Genomic DNA, 20,489 nt, shown 5'->3' on the forward strand with positions numbered 1-20,489 from the left:
AAAAAATAAAGAAATGAGGATAGAGCACTCTAAATATTTAAAGTTTTATTGTGTACTCACACTCTACCAAATAAATGATCATTTGAAAACTGATTAAGTATTGAATACAAATGAAAAACATAGACATTTGTGAGTATTTAAGCTTATGTGAAATACTTTTTGCAAATTGATAAACATATGCATACCTATATACCTTTCTTTTCTACAAAGATGAAAATTTGATAAGCCACAGACTGAGTGAGGGAGAAAGGTATCAAGAAAAAAATGTGGGGGAGTATAAGAGGATTCACGTCACGTGATTATATGTGGGCGAGTCACCCTGTACATTTATTGTAGGTGAAGACTTTTATTTCGCTTCAAACGAATAAATGCATTTTGAGTTCTTCACGTTTTTCTTTTCTTTTCTTTTTTTTTTTTTTTTGCTTAGGTGCTAAATGAACGACATTCAGATAATTCATTCAACAAAACAAAATGTTAAAGCTTTCCCCCTAACCTCTTCCGCCTCTATTCCATCAGCCTAACCCACACTCTCTGCTTTCTTTCTATACACTCTCTCGTTAAAATTGTGTGTTTGTGTTTTTTCTTCTTTGTTAAAAAAAACTTTTCATTATACGACACGTGCACACAGAAATCAAAAAAATACACAAGAATAAAATCCTATATAATATCACATAAATAAATTGTTGCTAATTGATGCCATTTGTATTTGTTTTTGGCTTTTCTTTATCTTTCAAAAAACAAATAGAATAAATAGAAGGCTGGACCAAGATGGACTGTTTTATCGTTGATACTCCATTCCATTGATACTCCATTCCATAATATTGCTCTCGGAAAATGTTATTATAATTAGTTTAAGATGGACGTGACTCTAAATTTAAGAAAATTAAAAACGTTCAGTATCTTTTAAGTCTTTAGGAACGGAATAAATTACTAAATTAACTAGCAAAAAAATTTGTAATGTTTATTATTATTTGTTCTTTTATTAAAGTTCCTTTATTCTTTGTCCAAAATCTTTTCCGAAATTTCTCATTCTATCAAATTCCTTTCTCTGCCATGTAAATTCAAGAATTCATTGTACAAAGCAATTATAGATTTAATATCTCAGTTGAAAATATAAGTCAATGAAATAAATTCAATAAAATAAAATCGTCCTTATTGATTTTCTTCCCTTAAAGAAATGTATTTTTGATTTAGATCTAGAGATATATTTTATTAAGTCTAAAAAAGTCAATCTAAATGTTAATCAACTTATGGATTTAAAAACTGTAAGAAATACTATAATATCTGAAACTATAAATTCCAAATTGTTATCAGAATAAAATTGACATATTTATAGGCAAAAGGTTAGTTCGCATTCTCTGGCAGATCCCAGAGATATGAGCAAATCAATTTCACGACTTTGTCACCTCAAAAAAGTATACATATATATTCCTGATCGACATAAGAAGTCGAGCCGATATACCCATATCTGTTTTGTAATAAATCATTCTCCCGCTTGAAATTTAAAATCTACTGGAATGAAACTTATTAGCAGACGTACATCAATTTTGAAAATTGAATGGATCGAAACACGAAACGATCACTCGAAAAGTTGGAATTCTTTACCAAATTTGCCATTTGGATAATTTTATAATTTAAAAAAATTGTATAGTATTACAATTCTTTTTTTAATTTTTTGTTTTTCTGAATGCACAACATCTCAAGAATAGTGTGTTACAATTTTAGATCGATCCGAGTAAAACTTTTGAAGTTATGGGCAGTTGAACGCAGGTTGGCCAACTGTTTTATATTAGATTTTTTGGTGTCCAAAACTTTAAAACGCTCTCCTGAAAAATTGCCATTTTCAAAGTCGGTGAACACGATCCTGCAAAATCTACTGCACGATTCGTTTTGAAATTTTGCACAGTACTTCTGTCGAGTTTTTTTATTTTTTTTAAGAATTTAATATTTTTACAACAAATAAATCGGGTTTTTGACTTTCAAGTGCCTTTAAAAATCGAAAAAAAATAAAATAAAAACTCGACAGCGTTACCTGTGGAATTTTGTCCTTTAACTAACGCAATTTGATTGATTGTTTCATTTCCGATGATTCTGTGACGAGTTACGATGTTCACCGCAAACCGCTTCTTTTTCGAGATTACTCTCACTCAATTTTCAATATTTTTGGATAAACTGAGACTATCCTTATCGCCAATAAAAAATTCTTATTAAATGACCGATTTTGCACGAATTAACTTTACCTCCCTTTAAGAATTGAACTTTCAATTTAAGGAATTTCGCCATATTTGATCACTTGTATTGTCGAAATCAAGATAAAGTAAGCACAATGTAGTCATTTCGGAACTTTTCAATCAAACAATTTGAGTCAAAGGCTTGAAAAGACTACCTTGTGCTAATTTCGACATGTTATAAATGATCTGTCAAAAACAAACTTAAACAGAGCAACAGAAGTCAGTTGCCGAACACCAAATTAAAGATACAACTAGCTGATAATCGTGTTTGGTTAAAATAGATGCAACATATATCCTTTTTCCTATGGAACATGATAAAAGGGTTAGCATTTTTTGTTTGTTTTTTTGTTTTGCATGGGCAGAGACAAAATCAATCAATGATGGCCAATATTATAGTTTATAACTTTTAAATTTGCTACAGCATCGTTTGCCCACTTTATTTATTTTATATGATTTTTCTTTTCCTCTATTTTTCGCGCTGTGTTCAGTCTGCGTCGCAGATTTATTTGTTTACACATTCAACACTGATATTTTTTATGCGCGAGTGGCAAAAAAAAAATAATAATAATAACAATAGCAACAATTATAGAGAAGAAAAGAGAGAGAGAGCGCCACTATACGAATGACAGAGAAAGAGAGAGGGAGGAGCACTGCAAATAAACATTTTTCTAGTTTTTTCGTAGCAGCAAAAACAAAAAAGAAAAAAAAAAACGAAAAAAACGCTTAGCACTCGCTCACGCGTTTTTTTAAACGCCTCTCAAGGTTAGAGAGTATGAAAAATTATTATATATTTGAAATTCCATAACGAAATTGTTTGTTGCTTTATTCCCTAAACTTTTATGCATTAATAAAACAGAATTTTTAGACAACAAAAAAAAAAAAAACAAAAAACAATTAAATGAATTGATAATTGAAAGCGTTTAGTTTTCAAACCTTTTGATTTATTTACTCTCAAAAATGTAATTTAAAGTGATCTAATCTGTCAATACATGGACAATCTATTGTCGAGATTTATTTTTAACTATTCAAAATGGACTATTCAAAAGTCAGTCCAAATCTGATTCGTAGTCTTAAGCACCTTGTGATTTTTAGAGGGTGAAATGGTAAGTAAAAGCCAACAAAAATATACATAATTTTATTATAGTAATAAGCTGATAATTCTCGTACTCTCGATAGGCATTTTAGACCCTAAATTGCAATACATATTTGGCTACTTATTCCAAAAACAAATTTCTTCAGTGCTTCTGGAATCTTCATCAGTCCATATCAGAATCAATTATCAATTCACTCTAAATTGTTCGATATTTGAGAAAAAAAAGAGTCCAGAGAATTCTTTACTTTAGAGATAATCAACTTCCACTCAAATTCTGAATTCTGATTTGAACTAACTTAAGTTTAATGTAATTTGCAATTTTTTTCGTACTATGGATTGCATGATCAATTGGTTTTTTGCCTTTGTGTTGCTGTTGTCATTTGGTATGGCATTAAATTCCATTACATTGCTTGATTATTTCACAACAACAAAATTGTCTAAGGTCAAAAAGACGCAACGTTATTTCTAAGAAATTGATATAGACCAGAACTAGATACATATAGCTATAATATAGATACAATGCGAGACTAACTATTACAGAAGCCAATTGACTGTAAACTAGCTTTTTTCACGACAATGAATGAACGGTTTAGGGAGAAGTTCCTACCGGAAATGCCTTTGAACTAAAACAAAAACAATCCGATAAAAGCGCCCTGTTTTTAGTGACGTAGACGTGCCCGGTTGTTGTTGTTCTTTTTGTTGTTGCATCGACTTTATTCCGTACACAAGTTGAAGTGAGTGTGATTCCCCTTTTCGTCTCTTTTGCCCCTCACGGTCTGGGGTTTTTAAAAAGCCGGTTTATTGTTTGGTTTTATTACAATATGATTATATTATTATTATTATTATATATCTACTGGGGCAGGGGCCGGGAGGGGGGCTCTATATTTTCCCATCAAAACCTGAACTGATTTAGAACCGTTTTGATCCTCATACTTTGGACCCTGAATAACCAATAATCAGCAATTGTCAATATCAATTTCAATGTTGACAAATCAAAACATTTGAATTATTTCAAGTAATAGCCAACCAAATTCCGTCCCTGTCTCCTTTGGGTTTTTTTAAGAAAATGGGGCAATTTTATTTACGAAAGTTTATTAACTCTTATTCGTTTTTTGTGTTTTGCCAGACTAAGCAAAAATACCTTTGTCGTTGTCATCGCTCCGCTCCTTACAACACACAACGCACTTTCAGTCCCAAGAAGAGCAAAAAGAAGAAGCGAGAGGGCGTAAGGGAGCTGGAGACTTGTCTTTATCATGACGTCAAATGTTCGACTGGCACCAATCGACACTGCGGCGCGAAATTTATTAATTAATAAATTATAATACAATCAACGTAATGGAGAGACGGAGACAAACAGAAACAGAAGCAAAAGGCACAAACAATTCAAATGTCTTACCCCACACAGTTGAATATACTCTTAACTGAAAGAAAATCATGGCAAAAAAAAAACCCTTGCAGTCTTTCACTGATATACACACACACAACTTAAGTATCTTTGCATCTGTGTGTGTATAACATATGCTGCGCCAACCTGCGCTGCGGCAACGTTTCTGCCGATTTACATTACCTGTAACTTAAGTTTTGTTCTTCCGATCTTATTGAAATTTTGGTATATGCTTTTTACCATCAAAAACTACACATATATTTAATTTGATAAAGATACTCATTGTTTTCGACCAATTTTTCGTTTCCCACTAGTGGTTGATCCAGTTAATTTTAGGACCTCAGTTCCTCAATTCCTATTCACATTAAAAAAGTTTTGTAGCATACCTTTTGGTGTTTACTATTGATTCTTACTATATATTTCATTTTCAAACGAAACTTTCCTCCAAAATCATTGTCAATTGAAAATAAATGTAACTTTTACGAGATATTAATTAATAGACATACATACATATAACATGAACATATGTCAAAAATGATTGAATAACTGGGCAAAAGCCATTTACGTTCTTAATATCCTATTTTTTCAGCTGCAATATGTGAAATGTCGTCTCTAGAAATTGTTTCTTTTGTTTGTTATAAGCATTTCCATTTCTATTAGCCTTGAACTCGGCTGAGTTTCATTCACCTACAGTCAATGAAATGATAACTTATAACAAGCAAAACGGAAGACGAAAAACATAACAAAACCAAAACAACAACAAAAAACACAAAAAAAAGGGAGGCCAAAAATATATATGCATATGTACATAATATTATCTTCTATCATCACACTCTTAGTGTGTTTTTTCACTTCGATATTGTGTTCTCGTCATATTTTTATTATGGATGTCTAGAGGGAAATACATATGTCCAAACGGAATGTTACTAAACTGGTCCCCCGTCTCATCCTACTCCTCCCTTCCTAGGGTCAAATCTTTGTTTGTAGTTAATCAAAGGAATCCCATGACAAATCCAATATACTCCTCCCCCCGCAAAATATATTGCCCTAACAATCAGCAAACGCAATTCGCATTCACTTGAATCGTTGAATTGGGGGCAATTCAGTCAGTCCGTCTCTCGCATTCATTCGAAATTCATTCAAAATTCATTTTCAGATGTCAGGAGAAAGATTCAAGTCATTCTGCATACTAACTACACACACACACACAGACAGACACATGTATATACATATATGTATAATTAATGTTTCAACCTGCCAAAACCAAAATAAAAGAAAAATTAATTTTATTCATTGACTAATGAAATCCGCACTCAAAATACCCTTGTCAAACAAAAAACGGCTTAACCATGAGTCTGAAAATCATTGTTTTCTCCTTAAATGGAATTCATAATAAGAATCATTTTGGTTTCTCTCGTTTTTCCCGCCTAGGTGACCTTTTGAAGTTTTATTTGACTCACTTTTAGGCTAAACACAATGCCAAAGTCACTTGCCTTTGTCTATAGGGTATACGTAAGACAAACATTTCAAGACTTTGGCCTACATTTTGCTTACTCATTTAACGGAATTTTGTGCAGAATATAGAAACCCAAAATCGCTGTTCATACTTTATATATACTACATACACATATATATCCTCGGCGCCTTCCATAAAAAAATTTTGATTGCATTTTATTGTTGCTTAAAAAAAAAAACCCAAAATGAAATACTTGATTTAACTTTTAAAGACGTTTGAATCGGTGGCTATCGATAAAAAAAAAAACACGGAGGGCTGGGCTGACTATTACTAACGAAGGTTGCATACCCTAGCAAATTTTTGTGTCATTCTTCCTTTTTCTATGGGTGTGAAAGTTAATAAAAGTAAATTTCTGCCAAGGAAAGTCCTAGCTGATACGATATTGTCTTCCGATTTTAATCAGTATTATCAGAAGTAAAGATTGGTAAGTGTAACAATTTTTTGACCTAAACAATTTTGGAGAAGATGGAATAGTTCCAATGGGTGCTATATAATATAGTCACACGATCTTGAAGAAATTTGGCGTCAATGACTATATCTAACAACTTAATACATAATGTTAAAGCAATTGTATCAAAAATTATGAAGTTATGAATAAAAGTCATAAATTTCACCCCAAGGTTTATAAACGTTATTTAATATTTCTTTTCGATCCAACTAAATCCGAGATATACAAAATTTTGGCACTGTAGGATATAGTTTGAACATATATGGCTATATATATACTTGTTTTATCGTGCTGATCAAGAATATATATACTTCATGTGATCGTAAATGTTTCCTCCTAACCAAAATTACCAATGTACTCTCTTGGCTAATTATGAATGTAAATATTCTCAAATACATCATCCAAAAAATGTTTGCATAATTTTCTTAAGGTTAAGTATTACATATATAAAATTATAATTAATAGATGATGTCAATTTTTCTCTATGTAGACCAAAAAATAATGAAAACTGCTTAAAGAATTTTCGACAACCTCTCAAAAAACAATAAAAAATTTAAGTAACGAAATTTTGTCTCTAAAAAATAGCTTTCTTAGACTTTTCTTATTGAAAGCTTTAGTATTTTATCAATACATATCCCCTAGGACTTTACATATCCTGCAAGGAGGCAAATATTTTAAATTCCGTGGAGGGGTCTGGACCTTCCGGATCCGTCCCTGTTTTTGTGTATATATTAAATTGATATGTTTTTTATGTTTTCTTTTTGTTTTTGTTTGGCTGATTTGCCAGGATTAAATTAGTTCAAATCGTTTTATATTCCACAACCGTCTGATCGTCTTTTTATGGCCAATTCAGTTACTGTAGTCAGCTTACTCTACTGGAATACTAGGGTAACTCTGCGAAGGCACAAATATAAAACAAACTCGAACAAATAATTATTGTTATAGTCGTTGTTGTTGTTGTTTTACTCATTTTTTAACTACCCATTACCCATACGATAAAAAGGAGTGTATTAGAGTTGTCGCGATTAATTTGTAATTAAGAAGATTTTTATGTTTTGGTTTATGAATCAACTTCGTTATCTACTTTTTGCACAATAAATGAAGGATAAACTGGAAATAATAAATGCAATGAAATCTATTCATAAATAAATAAGATAATAAGTGTTGGAAAACATCAAAAAAGATTTTAAAATAAGTACTCATCAGCAAATATGTATGTACATACATATGTATTGGATGGGTCAGTTTGAAGTTTGTGTTGTGTTTCGCCAGCAGTGTTGATAAAATAATATTTAATACAAAACTCAGTGCTGGCCAATGGGAAAATGTTAATAAACTAGAAGTTTAACAAAAAAACTTTGGTGCTATAAGCTTTTCCTGGGGTTTCCTTTATTAATTAAAAGAAAATACATTAAAATAAATTAACACTGATGTGAAGTATCTATGAATACCGTTACTGCTTTACTTTACTAATCGGTATCTAGTGGTCGATGTCACGCTATCAAATGAAATTTAGATTTGTTAATCAGTTTGTTTTGAACCAACAAAATTCTACAATATTCTAATGATGATGCATCATCATCGTCATCAGAATCTCCGCCTCCTCCTCCCCCTGCTACTACTGATGGGGCTCCTCCCCTTCCATATTGAATGGCGGGAGGGGACAGCGAGCGCAATAACAAAATAATTGAGGTGGGTTCAACTTCTATATTTTGGCATTTTGTTTTTGTGTCAAAAATACAAAAAACAAAAAACCATAAGGGAGAGATGATGATGAGGTGGGAAGAGAGAAAACACAACGAAAATAAAACGATTTTCATACATAATTAAATTGATTAACTAACTTGAAATTATTCAAGTCATTCAACGCAGCGACTGACAGACAACAGCGAACAATAACAACGAGCTTTGCATATCAAAAAAAAAAAAAAAACACGAAAAAAAATATACAAAAACCAAATAAAAACAATCGGGGAAATAAAACTTGAATGTCTCTTGATCATTAACTCAAACTAGAGAGCAGAAAATTGTATTCAATTAGACAATAAAATGAGTAAGAGACGACCGCAACGACGACGACGACAAGTCACGAGACTTTCAATGCAATTAGAAAGGTTCACAGCGAGGGGAAGACAGGGGGAAATATGTGGGGGGTGGTGAGTCGTTTAGGTAACGCTACGCCAACAAAGTTCAATTTGCCTCTAAGGCTTCTCATTTTGTGAGCTAGCTAGTTAGCTCTGATGAATGACTAATGTGGGTCGAGAGACTCGACTCGACTTGACTTGGTTAAACCAAAAAAAAGAAATCCCCCGTATGCCGCCTACTCAAGCGGGAAGCATTTCGAATGACGCACAGAAACTAACTAGATTTACCCTACTCATCTCATTATCATCTACCACACCTCCCACCACCTCCCAAACGACTAGACTCAATCAATTTAAACATCAACGAACATTTATTGCCCAATCCAAGAGAAATTGTCATCAAGGACTTTCGTATCAAGTGGGCCAAATACAAAACCATATCTAATAATCAGACCCAGTTCTATAAACTATTTTGAATAATTCAAAATATTTTTGCGTTGACTGCCATTTTTAGTTTCACTTCGCAAGATTCATGCCATAGCGAAAGTTATCCTTATTGAATAATTCTTCAATCGATTCACTGGAATTTCGGATACAGGTCCTTTTCTGTTCGGCAGAGAACAGGCCATACGAATAAGTCTATTAAGTTCCTTTCCACAGTGTAGCATCAGTGAAATAGTCTCTCAGTGTCTCTTTCAGCCTTTACATAGTGGAAAACTGAAGCAAATTTACAAAAGGCTGTCACATTTTGTCAAAAAACACTCCACCTGAGATTCTATTATTTCTTTTGTCTGCCACATATGTAATCGAATATTGTGTCTACTCTTTATTTGTACTCCCATTTTTGTCTGCATTTTAGAAACTTATAAAAAAAAACTAAAAGAACTAAATCTCTTAAAAGTTTTCTCTTTTCGCAAACAACCGATTTTTCTGGTATATATGTACTATATATATTAAAAATATCTGTCTAGATTACGACCTTTTTGGCGGCACATCTTTTATCGCTTCACTTAGTTGTAATTCTCAATTTGTTTTAGCGTTGGGGATTTGTTGTGGTTACTGCAATTCTGAAGCTCTTCAGCTAAATCGGCTGATGATAGAACTTGGTGGTTCTTAAAATAGCCATTGGTGCTTCTAATATATCATTCTACAATCTTTTGCAGGGAATAATCAATGAAATTGAAACATATTTTTATATGTTTTGAATAGTCCAAACAAAATACCACCTGATCATTAAAGTAATCTTCATAAGTGTATTTGCTATTCTTGTATAATAGATTGTTTTGCTTTAGAACTGAGTAATAAGATTTAGCGTATGATCATATATAAAAACATGACAAGTTGCTTTCCCCTCTTGTTAAACAGAGTATACTTAAGTCGGTGTGAGTATTGAGTTACTTACTTCACTTTGATAACACTGAAATATCACTTTTACTTCATTTTTTGGTCATTTCCAATCCAAACAGAAACCAAAAATGCGGTTGAGCCTTCTGATTGCCACAAATGATTTGCTGTAAATGTGCGCGGCAGTGTGTTTGTTGGGTCTGTGTGAAAATAGGTCGACTTGGGCAATTAATTGTTCGTCTATTATTAACTCTTGTCTTTGGTTTTGCTTATACTTTGTGGAACTCTCCTCTCCAAAATACACACGGTCCCCTCTAGAGCAGAAGTGAGTTTAGTAATTATTTTATTTATTTCCAGATTAATTTCAAAGAATGGTCGACACTCCTCTTGTTGTCCTATGATTAAGTGGCTAACCAAGTGGTGCACAAGCAGCCCAGGAAGGAAAGGCAGAAAGCCAACTTCCTGTGGTAACCTTGGTAGAATATATGTACTCAATTTGATTAAATGGAATGACAGAGAGCCAGTGAGAGGGAGAGGGAGACACAGAGACGGAATCAACATAGACAACAAGGACAACAGGGAAATCATATACTAAGCAAACACAAATGTGAAATGAGCAAAGGATTCCCAATTCAATAGAAACAACGACCCCTCCCGCTTCCCCAACCGTTCCACATAAAGACTCTCCTTGAAAACGTTTGATGTAGCCACGTGTAGCAAGTGACCTAACATAAGCACGAAAAATAAAGCACAAATAACCTTCCTCAAAGCTCAACGCAATGACAGCGACCCCAAACCAAATTTGCCTCCCTTGCCTCTACCCCTCCCTAATCACACCGTCTATCCATTCATTGGCAGCATATTAAATCTTGTAATTTATGTGTGTGTGTTTCTGTGTAACAGAAACACGTGGAAACTGTATCGCTATGTAAATGCCCATGGAGAGCAACGAGAAATATGTTACGGGGTGGCAAAAGGGGGGCGATGTATGGGATGCTGAGAGAGAGAATCTTATCAATTTATTCAAACTAACTGCATGCTCAATAATATGGACTTTAGGCGTCTTTAGAAGTTGGTAGTAGCGGGTAGATCTCTGGCAGATCCTTCCCCAAAACAGAATAAGCTTCCCCCATTGCAGTGGATATCACTGGAATCAAAAAAGATATTGTCCCATCTGTATTTAACCATTCAACTGAAAAATAAATATCAATACCATATTACAATATTGATTGTTTGTTTCAGAATTTACAGACAATTTTCTTAAAGCCATATTAAACACTTTAATCAGTAATAAACTGGGGAACATTCGAAAGGATAAAGTCAACAGCATAAAACTATCTCGATAATGAAAAATTTACTAAACTGCGTTTGAACAAAATGATTCGAAAATTGAGGCTTGGTCCTAATGAGATTGCGCCTAAAGTAGGACAGGGCCAGATCGAAAGAAGTAAGGGATGAGATATAGAAAGGTTGGTCGAAAGTTATCTTTTTGCATAGCGTTGACTGGCTTTAAGAGAAAATTCATTATTTCTTCTCTTGGAGGCACCGAAGCAACTTATCCCTTGCCAAAGTGTGTCTTCTTCCTTTTACAACCTAGAATATGGTATTTTGAAATTCAAGGTACTTTAGGAGATATGACGTTTATTTCGAAACCACATGTTTTTGAACTGTCGGCAAAGAATGATATTAGAGAATTAAGAATACTATCCTAAAAGGGTTTTTGAAATCCAAAATTTTATAACGCCCGTTATTTTGGAACAAAATGTGATCGGGACCAGAATTACATCTATGCTCTTAATTTCAAAGAATTTCAAGTTCGCAGCTTTAAACTTTGAGGATGGCAATTATGTAATAACCAAAATGTAATATGTTTATATAGGTACACTCATGGACAAATTAATAGGTGTGAGCCTCAGCTAGCCTTAACAAATTTAGTCTCAAATCTGAGAAAGAAATTTCTCTGCTTGTGGGGAACACGGAGCTGCCTAATTCCACATTTTATACAAAATAGTTCTAGCTACTTCTTTTACTTCATAATAGTATCAAGAGTCTTTGAGAATCAGTTTTCAGATCGTAGAAATTGCTATATATTTGTTGTATGGACATCTGTCAAATCCTCAGATTCACACCTAATTATTTGTCCATGAGTGTATATAAAATAAGAATAGAAGTAGTTGTAATAAAGCAAGATTAGGTTTGCCATCCAAGTAATAATAAAATACACCTAATGTAATACTTCTTTAAACTTATCTTATCGGAGAACAATTAAATCTCCAAGTGTCAATGATTTCACAAACATTTCAAACATTTGAAAATTCCAATTACTTAATACAATCCTGGTTATAAAAAAAGAGATTGTGGCCAAGCTGAATTGGTTCTGAATTGAATATTGATCTATTGGAAGAGACATATACACATAAACATATATATCATATTATAAACAATATTTTCTTACTTATAAACATTTTACCCCCACCCCACCCCACCACGCACAAAAAAAAACCCTCAAGAAGTATTGCCGATAAGAAAACTTGTTGTAAATTTGCTTCTTCTTTTTTTGTTTGTTTGTTTTTCAAGTTTTATATATGTAGTTTGTTATTTTTGTATTTTTACATTGTTTTTGTTGTTGTTCGCTCGCTTGCCCAAAAACAAGTGGTAAAAGTGGAGAAACAAGAGAATTTCAGACAACAACAACAATAACAATGCCAAGCAGAAGAAGAAGGAGAAGACGACAAAACAACAAAAAAAGTCTACAAACCTGTTCCGCGTGCGACATAGCTTGTGGTGGCCGAATTGGAACCAGTTGCTGCTCCAACAATTCCGACTCCAACGCCGACTCCGGAGCGCACAACTGTGGCCGTGGTGCCACCGTTGCTGGTTTTTGTGAATTTCAAAAGCATAATTTTGATCCGTTGTTGTTGTTGTTATTATTGTTGTTGCTATCGGTATTTTGTTATTAATGTTATCGTTTGCACACACACACACACACACACACACAAACACAGAGGGGCAAATGGACGCACGCAGTTCACTCTCTATTTATATTATTTTGTCGATTTGACGGTTCTTTCTTGGACCCGTTGGCAAGGAGGGCGGCGGCGGCGGCAGGGGGTCAGTCGGGCGGTTTGACAGGCTAAAACACTCTACTAGAAACACACAAATGAAGCCAAAAGTCCCAGCCAGAGAGACAGAGAGTGTGTGTGTGTGTAAGAGAATTGTGCTGCCTGCGTCAATTTGTTGTTGCTATTTTTAGATTTTCGCTTCGGCTTTGGTTTGCTATTGCCTCCTTCTTACCTTTTGCCTCCTACATTAAATGTTCAAATGATTTCCTATTCCTGGCGCTAAATTTCCCCCGCGCGTCACAATTATGTTTTATCAATTCTATTACGTTTTTTGTTTCCTCTTCTCTTCTATCTTACTCTTTTCTTCATACATAAGCGCAAACACACACGCACACACACATATACACTATTATTTTCGTCGCTGTGTTTTTGTGTGTGTTAGTTAGTTAGTTGCCTTTTTGTTGTTTGTTTTATTTATGACGTTTTGTTGTTTTGTAATTATTTGTTAAATAACAATTCTCTGACGATGTTCACTTGGTTTTGCATAGAGTTTTGTTTTTAACTATTAAGCAAATTCGCACTTGAAAAAAAAACGTAGTATTCGTATAAACATTCAACTTGTTGGACGTAGACCAGAGTTGCCTCTCTTGCCGCAGAAACGTTTAATGTCAATGAAATGGGAAACCCTAAGAGTATTTTTGGCAATAGTGTTAATGACTATCGATCATATCGATTTTCAAATAACCACTCGTCACTAGCATTGTCATCTTTTTTGACCCATGTGGCATCTCCATAAATACATTTGAAAAAAACTTTAAGCATAAAGTATTTCTTAGTGCTCTTTCATGAATTATAACCGGCTTTCTATAAGAAGCGCAAGCCCTCGGTAAATACACTCAGTATACAAAATAGCCACAAAATACATCAGCATCGTTATTCGTTCATCATCTATGTGCCTTATGAACAACTAAAAAGTTTGGCGGTCGTTTCAAAAAGAAAGTTATCGATATTTTTATCGAAATCAACTTACTCATCTCAATTGTGAAATAAATATTTTGGCCAATTTGTATTTTTTGTTTTTGCTTTGGCTTTCGATCTGACCATGGACATTGCTAGTACAATTAAGTTTCGTGACATCTGCAAGATGTTCGAGCAAGTCAAATCGCAAAAGAATCAACAACGCAAGGAATTGGTACTTAAACGCTATTATGAATCTTTTCAACGGCACCGCCAGTCATTCCGTCAGACGAGGCATGAACAGAATGACCAAAAGCAGGAAGCAGAGACAAATCCTGTAGAGAATGGTAGCAGTAGCTTCTACTCCGTGCTCCGATTGCTATTGCCAAGCGCCGATACGGCAAGAGATAATTATGGTCTTCAAATAACAGCTTTGGGGCGTCTCTATACCCGAGTCTTGCAGTTGGCCAAAGATTGTAAGGATATTTTGTAATATGTCGCCAAGCTCTAATCGAAAACAATAATCTGTTTCTTTGCCCTCGACAGCTAGAGATGCTATACGTCTGCAAGATCGAGGCTGGAACTCGTTTCGCATGGGCGCCAGAGGTGGTGAAGATTATGCCGAAGTTGTTCATGCCGTTCTCCTGCCCAGATGTCATAATCCGCCAAGTAATTTAACTCTCCAAGAGGTGCACAACATGCTGGACACTATAGCCAATGAGGACATGACAGGTTGGAAGACAAAAAAGTTGACCAGTTCGTTTGTACTTAAGATTTGGTCCACTTTCAGTAAAGGAAACAGAACTCATACGATTTACCGATTTGGCTTCGCCTTTGGAACAAAAATGGCTAATACGTATTTTATTGAAACGTCTAGAGTTAGGCATTGGAGAGCAGAGAATATTTGGTGTTCTTCATGCGAATGCCAAGGATATGTATCAACGTTGCTCCGATTTGGGCAGAGTGTGTAATCTACTTGCCGACAATAAGCTCAATGTAGGAAATGATTCAGCTGCCACTACCACTACACCGGCTGCTGCTCCTCCCCAATTCAATCTGAATTTGGTAATTGAACCATTCCATCATATACGACCCATGCTATGCGAGAGATTTCCGGGCAAAATTGAAGAGCTCATGAGCTTGGATGTCCTCTATATGGAAACAAAAATGGATGGCGAACGCTTTCAATTGCATTTCGCACGCGATCGTTTCAAGTATATATCACGCAATGGAGCCGATTATACACGCAACTTTGGCGGCTCCTATGACCAAGCGGATGGCACACTGACGCCTCATTTACGTGCCCTTCTGCCCCTCGGCATGGAGTCGATTATACTGGATGGCGAAATGATGGTCTGGGATGTGAATCGGCAATGCTATCGCGATAAAGGTGAAAATACAGATGTCAAACATTTGAAATTGGACGGCAGTTGGCGTCCCTGCTATGTGGTCTACGATCTGCTCTATCTGAATGGTCAAAGCTTGTTGGATTTGCCCTTTGTGCAACGTATGCACAAGTTGAATGAGCTAATTGTTGAACGACCAGGAGTATTAGGTATAATGCATGGTCGTAAAGTTGGTTCGATTGAGCAGTTCCATCAATATTTCCAAGAGGCTCTCGACTCCAATGCTGAGGGAATTGTATTAAAAATGCAAAATTCCACCTACAAGCCGGGCGTACGGGTCGGTGGTGGTTGGTATAAGGATAAAGCAGACGTAAGTCAGAAAGAAAACAATGCCTTGTCCCCTTAAACACAAATCTCTTCTTCTGATTAGTATATCAAAGGCCTGACCACAGAGTTTGATGTTCTAATCATTGGCGGGTTCTACAATCGAAAGATGACATTCATTGAATCCTTTTTACTGGGCGTTTTGCAAACGCAAACCAATAACAGTGGACGCGATGAGGTCTTTAGCATTGGCCGTGTGGCGAATAACACACGACAGCGTGTCGTGCTGAATGATGCACTGCGTTCGCATTGGCATAAGGCCAGTGCAGAGCCGCCTCCATTGTGGTTTCATTACAAGGCCAATGAGAAGGAGGGTTGTCCAGATGTTTGGATTGAACCTAGACACTCAATTATCCTGCAAGTGAAGGCAGCCGATTTGGCCCCCTATGGAGCATTCTATACGGCGAAATCCTTACACTTTCCACGTACCGAACTGGTGAGAGATGACAAGGTCTGGAATGAGTGCATGACGCTGCAGGAGTTTCAGCAATTATGTGAGGTAAGCCAAAGGCCCGGGCCTTCGCACAAAAGTGAGCGAGATGGATATAACAATAATTTTGGAAAATTTCACAGGGTCAAATTGGTATTAAGAAGCTAAACAAACGACAACTGCGACTCGATGATTTCACGACGGAGAGGAAACGCCAGAAGCTGACACCAGCGGAACGAAGTCGTCTGGGTCTGTCGGCCTATGAGAAACGTCGCTGTGTGCCATTGGAGGCGAATACCCTGCTTTTCGATGAGTTTAAATTCTGCATATTGAGCGGTTCGCCTGCCCGTCGCCAACACAAGCATCAATTGCGGGATTTGGTCCTGCAAAATGGTGGCTTTATTGTCGAGAATCCTCTGCCCCATGATCCCAAATGCATTTGTATTGCCGGCGATATAACTTATATGGTGGAGCGTCTAATGCAACAATTTGCTCGCAAATGTGAAATCGTACGCATGGATTGGCTCCTGCGATGCTGTGAGAAGCAACAGATCGAATTGCGACCCAAGGATGTGCTGGCACCCACTGAGCCATTGCGCCAACAGTTTGCCAAAAGTTTTGATCGTTTCGGTGATGGCTATTCCGAATCCTTTGCCACAATTCAAGAGCTGCAGGATGTCCTAGACGATATTACCGATGCCGATCTTGAGCAGAATGCCAAAGACTTCGAATCGCAGGCCTATCATGATCTAGAGCAATCCCTTGACTACACTGACTATTATATATTTCGCAACATTGTTGGCTATTTGTCCAACAATAATGATCCAATGACTCGTCTGTGGTTTCTTCAGCATGGCGGTCAATTGGCCAGCGATTCAACGGATCGCTTTTTAACTCATGTCTTTATCGATGTAACCAAGAAATTGGATAACTTGGAGCTGTTAATCCATCAATTGCCGGCTTATGTGCAAGTTCTTAATTCAAACTGGCTTCGGCAATGTCATCGTGAGTCCAAGCTGATTCCATCTAATCAATTTCAAGTCAATAATCATTGATCACAATGATTACAACCAGTTTGCCTTGTGCTCGGACGATCATTTTGTTTTTAGCAATAACTAAGTTAAAGTATTAGGGTTTGTGTTACTAAAAGTTAAGCGTTTTGTTTTTAGATGTTTTAAATGTGATTCGCACAGAAAAAGCATGCAGATTCTAGGCGACTTTCTTGATGTTTTTAAAGGCTTACCCATTTAGTCAGTTATTAACCTATTTGCTCATTCTCTGTTTAGTTTTTTAAAAGCTGAGATGTAAAAATCAAGCAAATCCAGGAATTATAAAGGTAAACAAATGAGTTAGCAAATGATAAGAAAAATCCATTCAAATCCATTTCAAAGCAACTACATTTTAATCACCAGTTTAAAATCTTATATATCTATATCTATATTTATATCGTTTTAAAAGTTCGCGGTCAACATTTTCAACATTATGCCAATAAAACTTATTGACGAAATCTTTTATATGTAAATTATATATTCTGAATGTTAAGAATGATATATACCGAGAAAACAAAAATGATTGGCAATATCTTTATATCAATTGTAAATTCTGAATGCTAAGGGGATTAACCATTTTTTTTTTTTTAATTTTTTTAAGAACTGTTTAAAACTCTACATTAGGGGTTGATTTATTTAAAAGTACACAAATTTTAATATACGTATGTTAAATTTTTGGCAATAAATAATAAGAATTATAAGAATATAAAGTAAAGTCTTAGTCAAAATTATTAGTGACGAAAAAACTAAAGGATTATAAAACTAGATAATAAAATCTAGGTTTTATCATTGCCGATTTGGAAAATATATACATTTTTTGTTTTTTAGTTTACTACTAGGTCCCGAAACAGCATAAGCTTTGCAGGTTCATTCACCATTTTGCTCTGTTTAAATTTATTTATATAATAACAGAAATAAATCAACAAATAATCGGACTTTAAAATTGTATTCAGTTCGAAATAATGTTGGCTCTATAGAGCTGATTTCTACGATCTTTTTATTGACCATTCTGTTTATGTAAATAATTTGAAAATTAAAATTAAGAGCGTAATCGATAAACAAATTTTAAGATACATTTAAAAAGAAAAAAGCAAGAATAATTTCATTATGTGTAGACTCTAAGCGATCCTTTGCAGAATGCTGAATGAGAGTCTACTGTCGTTTCCTCACGCTCGCACCTGCATAATCAAATGGAAAGGGAACAATTATTCGTAAATGCGAGCCTGTGTCATCGAAATAAAAGACGAAGCAACAGAAAAAATAAATCGAATGTCAAAAAATATATAATATTGTAGGGGGGATAAATACAATGAATTCATTAGTTTATGGGACATTTAAGTTTTGAAAAAAACGTGTTTAAAGTGTTAGAAATAACTTACCAATTCCCTCATGAGGCCTTGACAATATTCCTTCAATTATACTTAAATATACAGATGCATATACATTTAAAACCTACAGATGTATTGTACTCCTTGTAAAAGTCGATGTTAATAAAACAATTTGTTTAGTTTTTCTTTGTGGTTCATTTTTTTTTCCTTTCTTTTTGTTAAATATGTTTACATTAGGCAAATAGTTTTTATTGAGAGATTGTTTTGTTCTTTCTTTTTTTTTTTTTTTAGTTTAGGGAATGTATGTAAATCATGATGATGATCGATGGATGTAATTATGTATGTATATAATATATATAATTGTAAATGTCAAAATACAAAATTGTGTACATGGGAGGGGGAAATATATAGAATTCATTTCAAATTTCCATTTCGTTTTCTTATATTTCTTTGTGAGTGAGCTTAAGATTATATAGGAGGAAGTTATGTGGTTTGTATGCGTGTAATTATAATAATAGAGGTGTGTGTGTATGTGTGTGTGTGGGTGGGTCGTGAATGTGGAATAAGGAAACTTTGAAGTTCGTGAATTGTTGTTTTTTCTTTTTTTTGTTTTAATTGGATTCCAACTGACTTTTCATTGATTCGACCATTTGAAAAAGTCTGCATATCCTTATTCGGAGGGCGTGAGATCGCGTTCCAGCTCGTTCTCATTGAGTATTTGCGATAGCAAATCGCTTAGAGGTTCGAGTATCTTTTTAGCTCCTGTATTCGTTAGATTCTTGTAATCAAACATATCATGGTGACTGATGCTGCCGTCCGTTTGGATTAGGCCCTTGTCGATGGCCAATGTTTGAACCCGATCTTGACCTTTGGTTAGCTCTTTCACCAGATCATTGATTTTGGCATTTTTATCGCGCAGCTTATTAGGCTGTTGACCCCTCGGCAGGAGAGACTGAGATTTGGAAACGAAATAAATGTTGTTAATGGATGTTGGAAGTAAAACTAACAAGAGACTCAGACTCACCGGCAGCAGAATGTAGGCATTTGGCAGCTTTTGTCTTACTTTTTGCACATTGGCCAGAATACCTTCGGCGACTTCTTCGGCCGTATTTGTTACATTGTTTGTGCCCACATGGAGTACGACAATTTTGGGATTTACATTATCCAAGGCCCCGTTCTCGATACGCCAGAGGACGTGCTCGGTGCAATCCTCACGTATGCTGAAGTTCAAGCAATGCAATGGTGCAAAATATTGATTCCATGTCTCGCTATTTTGCAGTGTTTCGAATATGCAATCGCCCAAAAATATCACATCCGGATCCTTTTCCCGGCAATCGGAAATGAAGCGACGATGTATGCTCTGCCAGCGTTTGTCACCATCCACGTCGGGCACGGGTGTGGGCACAGAGCACGGATTCATAGTCATTTATGTGTGTGTGTGAGTGTGTGTGTGTGATGATTGTTGTTGTTGGATCGAGTGTTGGGAATAGGGTTCGTCGGAACTGCAATGTAGGACCAATTGGTCTGGAAGGCCGAATAAGGGTTAAAGTTGTGGGGGCCTGAATCTGGTTTTGGTGGGTGTGGTTTCTCACCTTTCCCTCCTCTTTATATAAATGTATTTACGATGTATGTGTGTCTGTGTGGCGCTTCTTCTATTGGTTGCAGTGTGTGATTGTGTAGGGAGTTGAAAATATTGAATATATAATAAAATGAAACAAAAAAATATTTATTAACAACAACAACAACACGGCGGCGGCGTTCTGCTAGTGTTGGCAAAATAATCGATGTCACTATCGATAGTAGTTTGGCGAAAAATTGTAAACTATCGATAGT

At 35.3% G+C, this 20,489-nt stretch overlaps 3 protein-coding genes across 3 annotated transcripts in view; 1 reads left to right on the plus strand and 2 right to left on the minus strand.

The window, feature by feature from the left end:
* LOC6648767 (nuclear factor of activated T-cells 5) overlaps positions 1-13,580 on the minus strand; it is a 52,821-nt gene extending 39,241 nt beyond the window's left edge. The window contains exon 1 of the mRNA XM_023179033.2: positions 12,859-13,580. Coding sequence (XP_023034801.1) covers positions 12,859-13,000 — 142 coding nt within the window. The 5' untranslated portion in view covers positions 13,001-13,580. The remainder of the gene's footprint in view (positions 1-12,858) is intronic.
* A 636-nt stretch (positions 13,581-14,216) lies between these two features.
* Positions 14,217-18,367, plus strand: LOC6648768 (DNA ligase 4; the record flags this gene model as incomplete). The annotated part of the gene is made up of 5 exons (XM_002071809.4): positions 14,217-14,595; positions 14,666-14,851; positions 14,910-15,835; positions 15,896-16,348; positions 16,423-18,367. Coding segments are annotated over 5 exons (2,856 nt in total), but the record flags the coding sequence as incomplete, so codon positions are not given.
* A 491-nt stretch (positions 18,368-18,858) lies between these two features.
* LOC6648769 (platelet-activating factor acetylhydrolase IB subunit beta homolog) lies at positions 18,859-20,391 on the minus strand. The gene is made up of 3 exons (XM_023179214.2): positions 20,249-20,391; positions 19,681-20,180; positions 18,859-19,608 (listed from the first exon to the last, which is right to left on the minus strand). Exons 2-3 carry the CDS (start codon positions 20,080-20,082, stop codon positions 19,327-19,329), a joined length of 684 nt encoding a protein of 227 aa, XP_023034982.1. The 5' UTR covers positions 20,083-20,180; positions 20,249-20,391; the 3' UTR covers positions 18,859-19,326.
* Positions 20,392-20,489: the final 98 nt, after the last annotated feature.

Source organism: Drosophila willistoni (genome assembly GCF_018902025.1).
Source record: "Drosophila willistoni isolate 14030-0811.24 chromosome XL unlocalized genomic scaffold, UCI_dwil_1.1 Seg141, whole genome shotgun sequence".
NCBI classification, from domain to species: Eukaryota; Metazoa; Arthropoda; class Insecta; order Diptera; family Drosophilidae; genus Drosophila; species Drosophila willistoni.

Coding starts and splice junctions, on each gene's coding strand:
- LOC6648769 (XM_023179214.2), bottom strand. CDS start 20,082: ATGACTATGAATCCGTGCTCTGTGCCCACACCCGTGCCCGACGTGGAT. Junction 19,609..19,680: donor ATGCCTACATTCTGCTGCCG/GTGAGTCTGAGT, acceptor TCCAAATCTCAG/TCTCTCCTGCCGAGGGGTCA.